General features: G+C 37.0%; 1 protein-coding gene across 6 annotated transcripts in view; it reads right to left on the reverse strand.

The window, feature by feature from the left end:
• Positions 1-790: 790 nt before the first annotated feature.
• The window catches only part of ACSL4 (acyl-CoA synthetase long chain family member 4), a 102,616-nt gene continuing 82,542 nt past the window's right edge, over positions 791-20,864 (reverse strand). For 5 of the 6 annotated variants that reach the window (XM_023734463.1, XM_023734462.1, XM_023734465.1 and 2 more), the window contains 7 exons: positions 17,878-18,017; positions 17,056-17,228; positions 10,829-10,903; positions 8,237-8,428; positions 6,649-6,763; positions 5,733-5,890; positions 791-3,552 (listed from right to left, as the gene is read on the reverse strand). In XM_023734463.1, the coding sequence (XP_023590231.1) occupies positions 3,395-3,552; positions 5,733-5,890; positions 6,649-6,763; positions 8,237-8,428; positions 10,829-10,903; positions 17,056-17,228; positions 17,878-18,017 (1,011 nt within the window). In that variant the 3' untranslated portion in view covers positions 791-3,394. The remainder of the gene's footprint in view (positions 3,553-5,732; positions 5,891-6,648; positions 6,764-8,236; positions 8,429-10,828; positions 10,904-17,055; positions 17,229-17,877; positions 18,018-20,864) is intronic. The other variant, XM_023734461.1, reaches the window with a different exon arrangement.

Consider the following 20,864-nt stretch of genomic DNA (forward strand, 5'->3'; position numbering starts at 1 on the left):
GTGCATAGAAAACAAATCAAATTCAAGAAAGACCATTTTTAGCTCCAGAGGGTTAAAAGTACAAGAAAAGAAAACGAACCATAGTTTTCCTACTACACATTTCAGGTTGGAATGGCATACTTATTATAATGTAAACACAATATTGATCTTATGTGGATAGCAAGCCAACGAATCCTTTGGCAGACTGCGGCACAACCAATCATTTTTGGAGAACTGAAAACCCAGGGCCAGAAAGGAAAATTAAGAGAAACCCATAGCATCACACTCAGATAAGCTAATTTCTCCTTAAATTGTAATTAGCCTAAAAATAATAGTAATATTCATTAGAACCTACCAATAATCCACATGTTTTGTCCCACACTATCAGTGTTACAAAGGGGTACCTCTATTAACTGTACTAAAGTAACAGCTTTGGGTTCAAATACTCCAAACTAATGGATGGAACTTACACAAGCCAGGTTAACTGCTTACTGCAATTCCATAAACCTAGAGGTGAATAAACTATATATGTTTAAAAACTTGGCTAATATTCTTCCAACTTGCAGATTTTATCTTGACACATAATTAAACACAAATTAGCTTGATATCACATGGGTGGATTTATTTTTTAAGATTCAAGTGCAAACTTAAAAACAAAGCTTTCCATCCAGAATAAACACAAAAGTCTAGTTAACAACCCTGCAATCGTGCATTTAAAGAGAGTACAAATATGAATACACTCTAATTTTTAACTACATTTGAAAATTAAAACATTTCTCTCCAAATCCAAAATACCACACAATCTTTAACCTGTTCTCATTTAATTACCTTAGAAATATTTGTCATATGCTATCAGGAAAATATAGGCAAGGATTATTAATCAGTTTCTACGCTTGAAGAAACATTACTCTCCTTAACTTCTGACTTTTTGAACCATTCAGCTGTATTTCAGCTCTGATAAACCATACAATTACACTTCCGCTCTAGAAAATAAAAATGAATAAAAATATCAAGGAGGTAAAAAGATACATTTCATGTAATTAAAGCAAAAGTCACAAGTGTTGGACTTACAAATGTACATATTTGTAGTAAATATTTTAGATACAACTTTATTTGATGGCTGACATGTTGTAATAATATTTAACAGTGAACGATTTAAACAGGTATAAAAATGTGAGATCAAAATCTTTATGCTCAAAAACTTGAAAAGTACGATGAATATGGAAAGATTTCTGTGTACATAAACATGTATTTTTTTAGATGAAAAATCAGGGGGTAGTGGCATCTCCCTGGTCCCTTAATAGTATTTGGATTTTCGCAAAGAATTAGCAGCACCCAACCTTAAGTGTTAGTTACGTGTTTCTAAAGGACCTATACAACAGATTAGTTGGCAGTGTTCTAGCTATTGGGAGATGGGGTAGGTGGGGTGTAGGATGTCTGGCGGTGGCTAGGGATGCAAACATCTGAGACAAGATAGTAATGCATGCACTCACACATTTAAAATCACCATTCCAAAAGGAAAGAAAAATCACATATTGGAAAAGTCTAAGAAGATTATCCTGAAAGGATAAACAAACAGTGGGCCAGGAACAGTAGAAGCTTAATAGTAGTCTATTTGATAATAATGGTTTTTCACTCCTCAAAGGCAAGTTGGGAAGAATGAGAATATTCATAGACATAACTTCAGTGAAAACTTGCCTACAATTTTACATGGCAGAACACTGAACAGAAATCTTTACAAAAACCTTCATTCTTGTATATAATAATACCAGATGACTTTTTTCCTTTTTACCACCATATACATAACATTTAAATATTTTCTTTATAAATATTTTAGAGCAAAAAGAATTAATTTTGTTGCAGTGGTGGCCCACATCTGTACAAAGCAAGGTAAGCAACACACACACACATATATATGTATATATATATGTGTGTGTGTATATATATATGTATATATATATGTATGTGTATATATATATATATATATAAAATGATTAAGAAAAAAGTGCAAAGAATGACAGTATTAAGAATTTTTGCTTTTTACAGTAACTATGATTTAAGTGTGACTATTTATCAGGGATATATAATCCCAGATTTTAAAGATTCAAAAAGAAAGGCACACTCCAAGTTACTGCACAAATATCAGTCCCTTATCAAGTAACTCTTCCCTTCTCCCAAATCTAACATTTCCAGTTTCTAAACTCTTCATAAACAGGAAAAAAGTGATAACACTGTTATCTACCCTTTAACTTCCCAAAACTCACTCAAGTTAATCAATCACTCATAGGTTCAAACAAGATACTAGGGAAGTCATTCATCATAACCCGCTTTGCTAAAATTAAAGCAAAATAAAAGGATTTCTGAAATGCAAAGTACTGATTGAGAATCAAATCAGCAACAGCAAACAGATCTTAAATGCCACCTGTAATTTAATGCAAGTGCATTACAAAACTAATCCCTGCTATCAAAGACAAATTCAGAGTCTACATCTCTTTTCCAAGTTCAGTGCTTTGCAAGGGTCACAATTCCAAATACTTAAGATTTCATCACTTACTAAAACAGAGAAAATTCTTCCTGTTTAATTTTGTTTAACTTTCTATCATTTTACTCTTGGTCTCAGGCTTTCATTTTGAACAAACAGAGAAGACAATTTTCTCCATCAAAAAAAAAAAAAAGTACTTTTCTCTTTAAAATAATTATAGTTGCTGATTTTAGGCCCCAGAGTTTCAATAAAGCAGTTCAATTTTCCTTTAAATATATTACTAGGTATTATTTGGTGTGTATATGTTGTTTTATTCTTACTTTAGGCACTGTAATTATTCACAATATTGCAATGATTCTATGTCTAATTTATGCCACAATTATGACTTGTAAAGTGGTTTCCAAGGTATTATTTGATTCTGTATATTACAATACAACTGAATTTCCCTTTCAAGATAAATAGTTGGAAGAGAATTTTAAAGCCCTGCAGCACTCCTGCTTTGCGTAGTGTTAATAAACCTTTTCTGTCATGCTTAATATGTAAGCTTCTTCTGAAATAGGAAGACAATAGATGTTGGAAGCTGCAAATTTCATCAAACTACATTCTACTCCAACTCCAATTTATTTTGCTCAACATTAAATATTTTTCTTTAAGGAAACAAGTATATCTTAGGCTAAATTTTAAAAACAGAACTGTTCTAAAATTAATAACACAGCTAACAGGAAATCACTTTTCAATTTCAGCATCACTAGAACTACACATAACTAAGTAGACTCAACAACTAATTTAATCAGTTTTGGTTTTTTGTTTTATTACCATATCTTTAGGACGATATACCTACATTCTAACAGAGAACTCAACAAAGGCTTAAAACTCTGGAACTGAAACCCACCAGGCCACCTCCTGCACAACCGTAAACAAGAGAGCTGCATTTCATTTGCCCCCATACATTCGCTCAATGTCTTTGAGGTAATGATTCTTCAGTTCCTTCCTTTTCAGCTTGAAAGCATCAGTTACCAAACCAGTTTCAGGGGTCCATGGTTCTGGGCTTAAGCGGACCTTGATTGGAATTTCAAATCGCTCCAATTTCACTGAAATGAAATGGAAAAAAAAAAAAGAGAGAGAGAAAGAAAAATGACTCATAAATTAAATGAATTTTGCAGGGCTTACCTAGATGATACAGGTGACGAGGCAAACTTATTTAATGATATATTAAACAGTTTATTAACGATACCATATTACTTTATAATTTCATTTTGTATCTCTTAAAGTATACATAAATTGGAGCCCGGGTGGCACAGTGGTTAAGTGATACAGCTGCTCACCAAAAGGTCGGCAGTTCAGATCTACCAGCCACTCCTTGGAAACCCTATGGAGCAGTTCCACTCTGTCCTCTAGGGTCGCTATGAGCCGGAATTGACTACCCAGCAAGGATTCCCTGGCAATGGGTTTATACGGTTTCATTCTCAGTAGGGAACTTGTTAGAAATGCAGAGGTTTGAACCACAACAAACTGGTTCGAAGCCCTGCATATACAACTACCTGCTGGAGATTTTAACTTTGATTATCCAACAGGCATTTCAAATAACTTGTGTCCCAAATTGAACTCATCATCTTCTAGTATAAGTTTGCTCTTCCTCTTGCACTTCCTAGCTTAATTAAAATCTACCTTGTGGTTTGAGCTATAAATTTGGGGGTTCATCCTTGACACCTCCTTCTGCCTTACCTATACTGCCCAATTAATCATCAAAGCTTGCCAATTTTGCTTCCTAAATATTTCTTGAATCTACCACTTCCCTGGTTCAGGCTCTTATCACCCCATCTAAACTTCTACTACAGTCTCCTGCTTCAGTCCTGTCTCCCTCCAATGCAGCTTCAGCATGGCCTCCAGAGTGAATGGAGTGATCTGAAATGCAAATCTGACCCTATCAATAACTTGCTAAAACCTGTCAATGACTCCCCACTGCCTATAGGGTTAAGTCCAAATTTCTGAACATGGCACACAAGTCACTACATGGCTTGGCCTCTGCTTACCTCTACAGCCTCTTGCACTTTGCACTTCACTAGTGACACCAAACTCCCTGTAGTTTCCTACACACACCATCTTTTCCACACCCTTGTGCCTTTATTCTGTTGCTCCTCAACCTAGAATAGAATGCCCTCCCTAGTTTACTTCTAGTCAACCTTTAAAAAGGAGCTTAGGTGACAGCTCCAAAGGAAATCTCCCATGACCTCCCAGGTAGGGTTAGGTAACCTCCTCTGTGGTACCATGATTCTTTGATCATATCTTGATTGCCGTCCCTGCGTGTATCCTTCTTACTAGACAATGAGCTCCCTGAAGGCAAGAAATGGGTCTTACTACCTTGTGTATTCCTAGTGCCTAATATAATGACTGGTACATAGTATATACTCAGATCTCCAATTGGCTGAATTAATTCACCATCTAAGACAGTCTATTTACAGAGCCAAAGTATATCCCGTTGCCGTCAAGTCGATTCCGACTCATAGCAACCCTATAGGACAGAGTAAAACTGCTCCATAGGGTTTCCAAGGCTGTAATCTTTATTGAAGCAGAATGCCGCATCTCTCTCCCTCGTAGTGGCTGAGGGCTCGAATCGCTGACCTTTCAGTTAGCAGCAAAATGCTTAACCACTGCACCACCAGGGCTCCTCCCAAAGTATATACACAAAGTACAATCATAATTATGACATTATTCATTAAAGAGTTATTAGTTGCTACATTACAGATATAAGGTAGGACCTTCCTAACAGAGGAGCCCTGGTGGCACAGCGGTTAAGAGCTCGGCTGCTAACCAAAGGGTCGGCGTTGAAATCCACCAGCCACTCCTTGGAAACCCTATGGGGCAATTCTAATCTGTCCCATAGGGTCGCTATGAGTCGGAATCGACTCAACGGCACCTAACATCAACATAACTGAATTTCTTCTACGAATGACAGATCTATCTAAAGATGGGCCTTGGGGAGCTGTAAATTCCATTCAAAACACAGGCTAGATGACCACTTGGCAGGGATTTTGCAACACGGAATTAAGAACTTGATAGGTTACTCTACTATATGACACTTAAAGATATGTCCAACACGGAAATTCATGATATCTAGATAATATATATAACAGGTTTTTTTTTTAAACCCTGTATTTTATTATTAAAATAACCAATCAACCAGCTAACCAAACACCTTGAAGAGCCTAATGCACAAGACATCATTAAATGACTTTTAGGGACTTCAACAGAGAAGCAATTTTTTACTTACTGGTATTTGCAGCTTCTCTAATTTCTTTCAGTATTTCAGCTTCCATGGCAGGGTTATTGCAGATATCAACCCAAGTTCCTTCTACCCCTTTCTGTTGTGCTAAAAGAGTCAACCTTTTCTGATTAGGAACCACAAAACTGATCACATAGGACTGGTCACTAAAAATTTAGAAAAGAAAACAAAATAGAAATTAAAACATGGAGAACAATTATTCATAAATTACTCATTGAAATAGTACATAAAGATAATTCCAAATATATCTTTCTCTTATTTGTTAAAGGTAAAAAGTAATAAAGCCCATAAAAATAAAATATATTGATGTATAAAGAAATGAGTTCAATCTCTCAGGCCCTTAACTTAGAAAAACTTGTGTTCAAAACTCATCTGGCTGTGTTACCTTCTTGGGAAAATTACTTATGCTCAGCCTCAGTTATGGATATTAAATGAAATAATTTTTGTAGCACAACTAAGTATTTAAGGAGCCCTGGTCGCATGATGGTGAAGCACTTGGCTGCTAACCAAAAGGTCAGCAGTTCAAACTCACCAGTGCTCCACAGGAGAAAAGACCCATAAAGATTACAGCCTAGAAAACCCTATGGGGCAGTTCTACTCTGTCATATAGGGTTACTATGAGTCAGAATGGACTTGACTGCACACAGAAACAACAACAACAAGCTAAGTATTTAGCAAGACATAGTAGGTGTCCAATAAGTAGTTAAGATGTCTGGATTATCCCAAATGATATTAAAGCTATTGAATTCAAGAACTTTCAGAAATGTACAACATTTCCCAACTCTGATGAAATTTCTAAGTAGAGTTTGATGTTACCCTTAAGATTATATATAATCAAACCATTTTCTAACAACCCTTTTACTGTTAAGTATATGAAATATAAAATGCAATTTTTGAAAGTTACCTTTTGGCAAAAGCACAGATATTGTCAATAAGTGGACAGTTCTTCAGTGCAGCCTCTACTTTTCCGAGAGATACATATTCTCCTGCCTGTAACTTTACCAGATCTTTCTTACGATCTATAAATCATGAAGAAGGTTGTTACCCATAGTCCATTTTATTAATGTGTACACAATTCTGATTTTCTTTGGATCTCTTTGCCTTTTTTTTTACAAAGACACTTATTTTGAAATCTTGTTCTACATAATGTTTGCTCACAACCATCAGTTAAAAAGAAAATACCTAGTTAAAGAAGTACTGGCTAAAATGACACACCCTAAGGAGCCCTGGTAGCGCAGTGGTTAAAGTGAAAGGTAGGCAGTTCAAACCCACCAGCTGCTCAGCAGGAGAAAGACATGGCAGTCTGCTTCTGAAAAAAATTTACAGCCTTGGAGACCCTATAGGGCAATTCTACTCTGTCCTACAGGATCACTATGAGTCAGAATCAACTGGATGGCAACAAGATACCCAAACCTTTAACATCTTAAAAATTATAATCTTAAACACTATATTGCAGTTAACAGAAGGAACAGAGACTTTTGGAGCATTAGATTTGAATGGTAGCTCTGCCTGCACAAACAACCCTTGATTGCAGGGCAATTAAGGATCAAGGAAAAAAAGGCTTATTGGTTCTTCCTAGAAATTTCTCCAGATCAAACTTCTAAATGGGCCTTAGAAACAACTTTCCCAGGGAATTGCTAACTATATTCAGATCAGATACTGTGAGGTCCAGTACTAGATTGAAATAGGTCACTAGAGATATGACGGAAGAAACGTTATGGCTTGAAAAGGACCTGACTGAGATCCTTCAGATAAGGACCTCATACCTTATCAGCGAGGCAGTTTTTAACTTTTGTCTGATTAACGTGAACCACTTAAGGGCCCGTTTTGGAGTTGCTTTTTTTAACTTGCTGGTAGACTCTACTTTAGTTGGCTCAATAAGGGTGATGCAAAGCAACTGACATTCTCAGAAGATCAGATTAGTGTTGAGGATTGATATCATCCTTTTCTACTGGTCAAGGCTAGTTAGAGCCATATAAGCGGCCATCAGGAACAAAATATGCCCATGCCGCCCCTTGGGTGGGAAGGTAAACTGACCATATGGGTTGTGTGAGACAAGAGTAACATGAAGAGGGTGAAGAAGGCCTAGAATAGAGTTTGTTACAGTAGACGATTACACAGAACCACATGTAGTTGACTAAAAATACTTTTCTGAGCTCTTTCCCTTTTCTCATTATCAACTTGCTATTTTCCTGTCCATTCCCCCAATCCCAATGCTGCTGCTATTGTTGTTGCCACTGCTGCTACTACTTACTAAGGTTCAGGTGTTATTCTAAACATTTTAGATATAGCAACTCATTTAATTCTCAAAAGAATCTTCTGAGGTTGGTATTGCTATCTATATTTTACAGACGGGGAAGCTGAGATATAATTAACTTGCCCAGAGTTTGAACCAATGGAACCGTCCACCCTATTAATGGCCTGATGAATATTACCTTTCATATGTGTTGAAGATGCAAGTTTACAAAAACAAAAAAAAAGAATACACTGACCAATAATCTGTAAGCATCCATCAGGATGAAATTCTCCAATATCACCAGTGCAAAACCACCTTTGTCCATTTTCATCCACACAATAGTCCTCTGCTGTTTTCTCTTCATTTTTAAAATATCCCATGGAGATATTCTGTCCGCCAATTACGATTTCTCCTCTGGGATTTGGCTTGTCGTGAACTGTATAACCACCTGGAAATCATAAAAGTAAACCAGTTATGGTTCTAAAACAAAATTGTCTTTCATTAATTCTTAAAGCTCCTTTGCTACTATCTTTCTGATGGTCAAATTTTATATCAATTTATCTGAGAATATTAGCTTATATTTACTCAGATTTACGTGAGGATAGTGGGTGGCTGCTTGTTTGGTGTGATTTCAGGAGTGTCAGGGAAGGTTCAACAATAATCATCACTACCAACCACCCGAGAAGCCCTGGTGGCACAGTGGTTAAAAACACTTGGCTGCTAACCTAAAGGTTGGCGGTTCAAACCCAAGAGCAGCTCTGTGGGAAAAAGATGTGGCAGTCTCCTTTTGTAAAGATTCACAGCCTTGAAAACGCTATGGTGCAGTTCTACTGTGTCCTATAGGTTTGCTATGAGTCGGAATTGATTCGACGGCGGTGGGTTTTTGGTTTACCAACCACCTATTCCAAATCTTCCCATGACCATGAGGCTGAGAAATAAAACTCACACTTAGAACACCATCAAGCGTTGTTGTTGTTAGGTGCCGTTGAGTTGGTGCCGATTCATAGCCACCCTATAGGGGCTTTACATAACTCTTAAGGTAAAATTACCCCCAACAAGGGTAATACTTGAAGCTGTTATAAGTAAATTACCAATAGGTTGATATCAATGCATTTCAGATTATTTCTAGTAGTATGTGCCTGAAAACGGCAACACCATTAAGTGATAGAAAGAGACTAGGGGAAACAAGAGGGCCATTATATATTCTTAGTTTCTGCCCATGGCCTGTCATGACTTTAAAACACTGAAATAATAGACAATAACTATTATGATTATTTTATCATTTCCTCTTTATTACTGAATAAAGCTTACTTTAAGGAAAATATACCAAAATCTGAATTTCTAAATTGAGATATTGATTAGATATATTGATTAGATCTTGTATCATAAAATGATTAAAAGAGCTCCTTCCAACTGTTAGCTGCTCTTATAAATTTAAAACTACTCAACATTTCAATGTAAAAAGTCCACTGTATGCAAAGTATTAAGATCATTCCTATTGCATGAAGCAAAAGATCCTTCATAGTAATTAAAAGGTCCAAAATGGACCTGCTCCCAAAAACTGACAGTAAAACACAACACCAGAAATTCTCATCATGTTTTACTATAAATGTCTCTGACTCCACTGCCCAAAAAATAACCCATATTATAAAACAATTCTGATGCTGATACCCAATACACAGAATTCTACCCATATTTTCTTTAGATTTTCATTATAAAATTAGAAAGACAGTACCATGGGTGAAAAGAGGAGGAAGATTTAGTCCCAAGATATAAAACTCTCAGGAATGCAATTGACTTTTAAATGTGACTTTTAAAAGAAATCGTAGTTTGCTCATAGAGCATTGGCAACAATGCATATAAAAAGAGTCACAAAGTAGATACACTTTTAGAAACTTAAAGTTTATGTCAAATAAAATCCATTCATTTTCTCACAGTTTGAACAACCTAAGGGATAGGTCCTCTGAGGCAACTGGTCCTTTACACTTTCAGTCCATGGTTCTACCCCAAGGTAAATATTCTCTTTCAAATCTTAAGCTTTTTAACAACTCCTCCTTTATCTGGCATGGCTAGGCTGTTAATTATTTGTTTATTTAACAATATATTTTATTGCAACAAATGTATTTACTTAGTAACTTTGATAAGTTCATTATAGGAAGATTGGTTTATTTTGCCTTTCACTGATTTGTAAAAGGGATTATCACCACCACCAATTGCAATGTGAAATATGGGTTTTTTCTGAGTGGCTCATTTCTGCAGTAAAATATCAAAGGTCACCTATTTATACATATATATTTACCACAATAAAAAAAGGAAAAAAAAGTCAACTATTTAAATAGCTGGACAGTTGAGTCTCAACTATGAAAATGTCTGTGAGGTCAAGATCAAAGAAGTTTGTGTGTGTGTGTGTGTGTGTGTGTGTGTGTGTGTGTGTGTGTGTGTGTGTGTGTGTGTGTGTGTGTGTTTTAATCGATCACTCCGTCCCTTGAAAATTCAAGGTTTCACTTCCCAACCCAAACATCCACACTAGCAAAGTAGAGCTTGCAAGGATAGGGAAAAATATCTCATGTTCTGCAAACCTACAGAAAGCCCACCCACTAAGTTTTTCCTCTTTACCAAGTATTCCCAAGTTCAGAATCATTTTACCCAGATCTGATAGATTTTCCTTTCCTCTTGGTAACGTAAAGACAGAGTTTTACTGAGGAAAAAGCAAGCACAGGAAACAAGCAATGGCAAAGAATCATTTGCTACCTCAGACAACCCAGCATTTTCAAGAAATGTTAGTCTTGAGACTCACAGCGGTTTTCAGTATATCTAGAATCACTAGAGCTTGTCATAAAATTCTTACCTTCCTGCCAGTCTTTTAGTTTAATTTCACAACAAATAAGAGGGGCTCCAACTCGACCAGTAGTATAGTCAGTAACTATGAGGGAAAATGAAGCAAAGATATTAGCATACCACATTTAAAATCAGCACCAACGTCTCTGAGACCAAGAATATTGGCATGAGTCAGAGTGTGAAGGATGACAAAAAAAGAGGCGATAGCGAGACAGTGCAAAGTGTAATCATTTTTCAACTGATTAATGTTATATCATTTTTGCTTCTCATGATTATATTTTAGATAATTAAGTATGAAAATCTGTGTTAAAAAGAGAGCTGGCTCCACCATTATCTACCTAGGATTCTGACAAGACAGACTTTGACTGGAATTTCAGCTCTACCACTTACTGGCTGTGTAACTTAGGCAAGTTCCTTAACCTATGTAAGCCTCAATTTTCTCATGTACCAAATGGGGACAGTAACAGAACCTACTTCATATAGGCATATTCTGTGAGGATTAAATGAGATAATACATAGACAGTGCTTAACATTTCCTGGCACAAACTAAATGTTCAATCAATGTTAGCTGCTATTATTAAACATAATGATGATAATGATATTATCGTTTTGAAATGTGATTATTGCCAGCACTAGTCAAGTATTTATCGATAGCTATTACATACCTAGCACCATATTAAATATTGTGAAGAAAATGTATAAAAGATAAGAAGGAGACCCTGCCTTCAATGAGCTTACACACAAACTACCTGGAAAGAAATGCACATGAAAATTACTTAGAGAACATTTAAATATTAAATTACATGGTATGGTAAGCACAATAGCACCTTAAAAACAGAAAGATCAATGTAAAAAGTAGTTGGGAAAGACTTTATCAAAGAGCTGGGCCTTAAAGAATGGTTGTAAACGGTTAGCAAGGAGGGCCTTCCAGGAGAAGGGAACAAAAAATGCAGATTGAGGGCCTTCCAGCCAACATGACGCTATAGGCAGAAGCACCATGCCATCCCTCCACAGCAAAGATGCAAAAAACTAAGCCAAACAGGAAAATGGCAATCCTGAAACCCTAAGCATCAAATGAAGAGATAAAGAACTCAGTCAAGCACCAAATGTAGTAAGAAACTGACAGAGAACAGAGAGCGAGGAGAGATACATGCAGAGGTCCCCTATCAGCTAATGCAGCACAGATCCGCTATCTTGGACTCCTATCAGAGACCAGCAAACAGGGGGTATGAGAAAGCAGCTTCATGGAGTTTCCAGCAGGAGACAGAACAATCGGTAACCAGCGATGTACGCTTTCCTACCCCCACCCTTCTTCACCCCTACTTGGCCTCCTCTGCTTCCTGAGGCCAGTCTCTTGGCTGGGAAGCATTGGCTTCACCCCAGTGTCACTTGGATTCCACCTGCCCGCACTGGCCGGCTCCCTAAGTGCCATTTGTTGGCTGCTGCTGTTGCTTTTTTCCGCTCTTTAGATTTCTTCCTTACCTGTCACCACTTCCCCCTCCTTTCTCTCAAATACCTGGCTCCATGCGCCATCTTTATTTCTTCCTCAAAGCCTGTGAAATGTCCCTTGAATGTGAGACTGCTTCCCTGTACATGCTGCCACGCTGGTGGGATCCCGGCGCTTTTTTTTTCATTGTTTGTTTGTCTGTTTTCTTTTCCTATTCTCAAATTGGGAGCCCGTTCTAGCTGGGCAGTACTGCACGGCTTGGGACCTACCCCCTCAGTTTGTGCAGGCATGCAGAGGGATCACTAAGGACATTTCTTTATACATTTTGGTGGGGGGGTTCTTGTTCTTTCTTAAAAATTTGTTTGTTTTCTTTTCCGTCTTTTTTCCCTTTTTGTATTTCTTCATTACTCAGTTTCTTGTCTCGCTATCCTTTCCTTCACTTCCTGTCCCCTGAAAACATGGCGCTGAGTGACACCTCTACACCTTCTAGCCAGGCTGTACTTCACGGCTTGTGAGCAACTTCCCCAGACCTCGTACCCACACCAGTGGGATCCCTGAGAGCTTTGCTCTTCTTTTTTCTTTCTAATTTTTATTTATTCATGTTTTCTTTTCTTTTCTTTTTTTTCTTCTCTCCTTTTTGTTTTTCTCCATTTCATAGTCTCTCATCTCTCCACTCCAACAGCAAGCTCCCCTAGGACTCTTTTTTGTTTGTTTCTATGTTTCTGACTCTGTTCCTTTCTCCTCTCTCCCATACCCATCTTAGCTCCACACATCAAAATCTGCCCCCTCCATCCTGCCTACCTGCACCGTGTGCTGAAAATCACACCACCAAGCAACCCAGGCACAGCCTACTGGAACCTGCCCTGCATTGATTACCAGCCTGCACTGGTGGCCGAAGTAAGTGCCACAAACCCATCCTAGCTAGACCTGCCCTGCTGTACCATATCTGAGCGAGTGACACTGCCAACTGGAGAAGGAGGCGAAAAGTGTCGTACCCACAGATGAGCAAATAACAAAGAACACACAGCCCGCCTGCTCAGACATAGCCAAATAAAACAAAAAAACTGGACAAAACAAACAAATCTACCATCAGTAAATGAGAAAAATAACTACCAAATGCCCCAAAGACAGCAGATAATATCAAAACATATACAAAAACAGGACAGGATGGTTCCAGCAGGCGTTCAAAATAAAACACCAGATGACTTTCCAGTACAAGAAAAGGTGCCAGAACTACCTGATAGGGAATTTAAATATCTAATATTCAGAGCTATCCAAGAGTTAAAGCAAAAATCAGACAATGAGGACAAAATAGACAAATTCATGGAAAAGGCAGACAAATTCATGGAAAATACAGACAAAAAATGGAAGAATTCAGGAAAATAATACAGGAACAAAATGCCAAAATAAATTCACAACCAGAAATCATACAAAAATAACAACTAGATATACAAAAGATAAACAACAAGATTTCAGAAATGGACAGTGTCATACAAGGGCTGAGGAGCAGATTTGAAAAGGTGGAAGACAGGATCAGCGGAATTGAATACGAACACTTGGATACAACTCTGTCTGAGGAAAAATCAGAAGAAAGAATGAAGAAAAATGTAGAGACCCTGAGAATTATGTGGGATACAATCAAAAGCAAAAATTTTCGAGTGATTGGAGTTCCAGAACGGGGGAGAAAACAGAAAACACAGAGAGGATCATTGAAGAACTGCTGACAGAAAACTTCCCCAATATCATGAAAGATGAAAAGCTGCCCATCCAAGAAGCTCAACGAACCCCATATAGGATAGATCCCAAAAGAAAATCACCAAGGCATAACATAATGACACTCACCAAAACCAAAGACAAACAAAGGATCCTGAGAGCAGCTTGACAAAAAACAAGAAGTCACATACAGAGGAGAAACAATAAGACTAAGCTCAGATTATTCGGCAGAAACCATGCAGGCAAGAAGGCAATGGGATGGCATATATAAAATCTTGAAAGAAAAAAATTGCCAGCCAAGAAAAATATGTCCTGCAAAACTCTCATTCAAATATGATGGTGAAATTAGGTCATTTCCAGATAAACAGAAATTAAGGGAATATGTAAAAACCAAAACAAACTTGCAAGAATATTAAAGGGAGTCCTTCGATCTGAGAACAAACAACTTCAGCTCACGGGCTGAATCTAGGACGCAAGATCGTACCAGCCAGATACCAATCTAGGAAATGAACTCTCAAGGACTATCCAAAATGAAAAGAAATACAACAGGGAATCAGAACAGTTAATCTATAAATGACAATAACATCAGAACAATAAAAGAGTTAATAAATGGTGTAGGTATATAACCTTCTAATGGAGAGAGAAAGGCAAGGCAATACCAAGTAATAATAGACTGCTTCAAACTTAGAAAGATAAGGGTAAAATTCATGGTAACCACAAAGAAAGTTAACAAACCTACTCATCAAAATAAAGAGGAAAAACATAAAGTCTCAGTAAAAACAAAAACAAAAGAAATGAAAAAAAATCCACAAACAAAAGGAATTCAGCAGAGGAGAGAAAGAGGAATAAAGAAAATATCAGCACCACAAAACAAAGCACTACAAAATGACAGCAATAAACTCAGACCTATCAATAATTACACTGACTGCAACTGGCCTAAATGCACCCATAAAGAGACAGAGAGTGACAGAATGGATTAAAAAAAACAGGATCCATCAATATGCTGTCTACAAGAGACATACCTTAGAAACAAAGACATAAATTTATGAAAAATCAAAGGTTGGAAAAAAATATATCAAGCAAACAACTACCAAAAAAGAGCAGGAGTGTCAACACTAATCTCAGATAAAATAGATTTTGAAACAAAATCCACCATAAAAGACAAAGAAGGATGCTATATAAAGATTAAGGGGACGATCCATAATGAAGACATAACCATAATAAACATCTATGCACCCAAAGACAGGGCTCCAAAATACATAAACTCTAACAGCAGCACTGAAAAGAGAAGTTGACAGTTACACAATAATAGTAGGAGACTTCAACACACCACTCTTGGTAAAGGACAGAACATCTAAAAAGAAACTCAGCAAAGATACAGAAGACCTAAAGGGCACAATCAGCCAACTTGGCCTCACAGACATATATAGAACATTCCATCCTACAGCTGCAAAGTATACATTCTTTTCCAATGCACATAGAACGTTCTCCAGAATGAGACCACAACTCAGGACACAGACCAATCCTCAACACCATCCAAAATGTTTAGATAATACAAAGTATCTTCTCTGACCACAATGCCATCAAGGTAGAAATTAACAACAGACAGAGCAAGGAAAAGAATCAATTATATGGAAACTGAATAACACCCTGCTTACAAACCACAGGGTAATAGAAGAAATCAGAGATGGAATCAAAAAATTCCTAGAATCAAACGAGAATGAAAACACATCATACCAAAACTTTTGGGACACAGCAAAGGCAGTCCTCAAGGGACAATTTATAGCAATAGATGCACCCATCAAAACAGCAGAAAGGGATAAAATCAAAACATTAACTACACAACTCAAACAAATAGAAAGAGAACAGCAAAAAAAGCCCACAGCCACTAGAAGAAAGGAAATAATAAAGATCAGAGCAGAAATAAATGAAATAGAGAATAGAAAAGCAACAGAAAGAATCAACAAAACCAAAAGTTGGTTCTTTGAAAGAATCAACAAAATTGACAAACCACTGGCCAGACTGACAAAAGAAAAACAGGTGAGGATGCAAATAAGCCAAATAAGAAATGAAATGGAGGACAATACAACAGACTCAACTGAAATAAAAAGGATCATAACAGAGTATTATGAAAAACTATACTCCAACAAATTTGAAAACCTAGAGGAAATGGATAAACTTCTAGAAACACACTACCTACCCAAACTATCACAAAGCGATGTTGAAAATCTGAACAGACCCATAACAAGAGTAGAGATTGAAAAGGTAATAAAAAAAACTCCCAACCAAAAAAAGTCCTGGCCCAGATGCCTTCACTTTTGAATTCTACCAAACATTCAGAGAAGAGCTTGTACCAGTACTACTCAAACTATTTCAGAACATAGAAAAGGAAGCAACCCTTCTGAATTCATTCTATGAAGCCAGCATAACCCTAATACCAAAACCAGGCAAAGAGGCCACAAAAAAAAGAAAATTACAGACCAATATCTCTCATGATTTAAGCTGAAAGTGAGATAAACCAAAAAAAAAAAAAAAAATTCCTACAGCCCAGTGGTTCTCAAACCGGGGTGGTAATATCTGAAGATAGGTTTCATTGTCACAACAGGCATCTGGCTGCTAAACATCCTATAATGCACAGGACAGCCCCCAACAACAAAGAACTATCTGGTTCAAAATTTCCAGACCGCCAAGGTTGCAGAAATCCTGCTATAGGTTATTGAGAATAAAAGAAGAGAAAGCAAGCAAGATGTAGATTCAAGAGGTTGCATAAAAGTGATACCTGATCCCAAGAGTGCAGTTTTTTAAGGAAGTGATCATTAAGAAAGAGAAGATTAAAGAACCAAGGAGACAGAATTTTGAGGACTGCCACTGTGGTATAAATAATTACAAAGATTAAAAATAAAGAGCATGCATGATACTCTCATTTAAAGCCCACAAAACTAAAATTATGTAGGTGTGCATACAATCTGATATTACTCAAGAGGCTGAATACAGTTACCGTGGTTTCCAAAGGTCATGCAAAGGGATTTTAATAGTTGCAGCCAATGTAGATTATCTGCCACTTTAAAAATGCTTACCTTCAGTAACTGTCCCAGCACCGCATGATTCTGTCAATCCATAACCCTGGCCCACTGGGCAGCAGAAGCAGACATTCATGAACCGTTGTGTCTGAGGAGACAGTGGTGCTCCGCCAGACAGCATCATACGGATATTCCCTCCTAGCAGAGCTTTCACCTTTTTAAACAGTATCCTTGATAAAAAGGGGAATAAATGACCTTAATGCATGCACGCATTATTCTTGCCAACATGCTAATTTATAAGCTCTGGGAAGGATTTCTCAACTTTGTTTCAACATCTAAATTTCAGAATCATGCTGATAATGAGGTTAACAAAGCAACAACTAGTAACACCGTGAAAAATGCCAGAAAAGTTCTTAAAAATGCAGGAAATGTGCAGCGTCTGGAAATTGCTGTGACACACAATAAATGAAAGAAAATGACGTTAAAAAAAAGAAAATTTAAAGTTACCTTTGGAACATGCAATCACCTGTCTTATCTTCCTTCCAATGAAAAATACTTCCCCGTCCCCTAGTACCACATTTAAAATAACATACCCATACACTTACTATGCTGTTTTGCGAATATGAAAAATCAGAAACCTTCATGTACAATAAATCGTGAAGTAAAACTCACTTTTTTTAAAGTTAGAAATAACACTGTTTTTTAACTCAAATGCCTTACTTCAACGATCTATTCTAGTTTATCTTCCTGAGATCAAATTTTATAATCAAATCTTAAATATTTACTAATTTAGACTGCCATTTACTTATTCATCTTCCAGATTTAAAAACACATGAAGATTTAAAGGCTCAAACTACAGAGCCTATGAAATGTACTTACAGATTGCAAAGAGGTGCATCATATCCTTTTTTGATCTGTTCCAATTTGTAATCATACCCTATTTTGAACAGAGTTTTCTGAATATAGTTCATCTCTTGGACTTTGCTCATAACATTCTTATAAATTCTATCCATGATTTCCTAAAAGGTAAGCAAAATATTTAATAATCTGAAAATAACTATGCCAGCACTGAGAGAGTCTTTACTTGAAGTTACCTTATTTTTTACATTTCAGGTAAAAGTTTTTATTATAATGGACATAATTATTTCCTTTAGTATATAATTCATTTCACTAAATTTACTTGTTCACTATTTCAAAAAGACTTAAAAAAGTATAGATGTTTTTTCAGTTCTATATACTAAACTTATCTAAAATTTTACGAAATGTTCAACCAGAGTATATAAAATTTACTCAGCTCTCACAGAAAAAGAACTTTAAAATTTTTTTCTCTTATCTCAAATATATGTATCTCAAACACTACTGAACATTACTCAAATATGCTGATGCTTTTCTCTTTATTACTACTACCATGCGACTGTTTTAGTCTGGAAGCTCAGGAAGAAGGGCCCAGCAGTCTACTTCTGAAAAGAATTAGCCAATGAAAAACCTTATGAATAGCAGTGGAACATTGTCTGATATAGTGTCGGAAGATGAGTCCCTCAGGTTGGGAGGCACTCAAAATACGACTGGGGAAGAGCTGCCTCCTTAGAGTTGACCTTAATGACGTGGATGGAGTCAACCTTTTGGGACCTTCATTTGCTGATGTGGCATGACTCAAAATGAGAAGAAACAGCTGAAAACATCCATTAATAATTGGAATGTGGAATGTATGAAGTATGAATCTAGGAAAACTGGAAATAATCAAAAATGAAATGGAACGCATAAACATCGAAATTCCAGGCATTAGTGAACTGAAATGGACTCGTATTGGACATTTTGAATGGGACAATCATATGGTCTATTATGCCGGGAATGACAACTTGAAGAGGGATGGCATTGCATTCATAGTCAAAGGAACATTTCAAGATCTATCCTAACGTACAACACTATCAGTGATAGAATAATATCCATACACTACAAGGAAGGCCAGTTAATACGACTATTATTCAAATTTACGCACCAATCACTAAGGCCAAAGATGAAGAAACTGAAGATATTTACCAGCTATCTGCAGTCTGAAATTGATCGAACGTGCAATCAGGATACATTGATAATTACTGGTGATTGGAATGCGAAAGTTGGAAACAAAGAATTGGTAGTTGGAAAATAATGGCCTTGATGATAGAAACCATGCCGGACATTGCGTGATAGAATTTTGTAAGACCAACAAATTCTTCATTGCAAATATCTTTTTTCACCAACATAAACAGCGACTATACACATGGAACTCACCAGATGGAATACACAGGAATCAAATCGACTACATCTGTGGAAACAGATGATGGAAAACCTCAATATCATCAGTCAGAATAAGGCCAGGGGCCAACTGTGGAACAGACCATCAATTGCTCACGTGCAGGTTCAAGCTGAAACTGAATAAAATTAGAACAAGACCACGAGAGCCAAAGTACGACCTTGAGTATATCTCACCTGAATTTAAAGACCATCTCAAGAATAGATTTGGCACGTTGAACACTAATGACCGAAGATCAGACGGGTTGTAGAATGACATCAAGGACATCATACATGAAGAAAGCAAGAGGTCATTAAAATGACAGGAAAGAAAGAAAAGACCAAAATGGATGTCAGAAGAGACTCTGAAACTTGCTCTTGAACATCAAGTGCTAAAGGAAAGAAAGAAATGATGAAGGAAAAGAACTGAACAGAAAGTTTCAAAGGGCGGCTTGAGAAGACAAAGTAAAGTATTATAATGACACGTACAAAGAGCTGGAGATAGAAAACCAAAAGGGAAGAACACGCTGGGCATTTCTCAAGCTGAAAGAACTGAAGAAAAAACTGAAGGCTTGATTGCAATAGTGAAGGATTCTATGGGGAAAATATTAAATGATGCAGGAAGCATCAAAAGAAGATGGAAGGAATACACAGTCATTATACCAAAAAGAACTGATTGATGTTCAGCCATTTCAAGAGGCAGCAAATGATCAGGAACCAACGGTACTGAAGGAAGAAGTCCAAGCTGCACTGAAGGCATTGGTGAAAAACAAGGCTCCAGGAATTGATGGAATATGAATTGAGATGTTTCAACAAACTGATGCAGCGCTGGAAGTGCTCACTCGTCTATGCCAAGAAGTTTGGAAGACGGCTACCTGGCTGACTGACTGGAAGAGAGCCATATTTATGCCTATTCCAAAGAAAGGTGATCCAACACAGAAATTATCGAACAGTATCATTAATATCACATGCAAGTAAAATTTTGCTGAAGATCATTCAAAAGCGGCTACAGCAGGATATCGACAGGGAAATGCCAGAAATTCTGGCTGGATTCAGAAGAGGATGTGGAATCAGGGATATCATTGCTGATGTCAGATGGATTCTGGCTGAAAGCAGAGAATACCAGAAAGATGTTTACCTGTGTTTTTTTGACTATGATAAGTCATTCGACTGTGTGGATCATAAAAAATTATGGATAACATTGCAAAGAATGGGAATTCCAGAACACTTAATTGTGCTCATGAGGAACCTGTATATAGATCAAGAGGAAGTTGTTCAGACAGAACAAGGGGATACTTTGCAGTTTAAAGTCAGGAAAGGTGTGCGTCAGGGTTGTATCCTTTCACCATACCTATTCAATCTGTATGCTGAGCAGACAATCTGAGCAGCTGGACTATATGAGGAAGAACGGGGCATCAGGTTGGAGGAAGACTCATTAACAACCTGCATTATGCAGATAACACAACCTTGCTTGCTGAAAGTGAAGAGGACTTGACACACTTACTGATGAAGATCAAAGAGCACAGCCTTCAGTATGGATTACACCTCAACATAAAGAAAACAAAAATCCTCACAACTGGATCAATAAGCAACAT

This window comes from Trichechus manatus, unplaced genomic scaffold (genome assembly GCF_000243295.1).
Source record: "Trichechus manatus latirostris isolate Lorelei unplaced genomic scaffold, TriManLat1.0 scaffold00068, whole genome shotgun sequence".
Taxonomy (NCBI): Eukaryota; Metazoa; Chordata; class Mammalia; order Sirenia; family Trichechidae; genus Trichechus; species Trichechus manatus.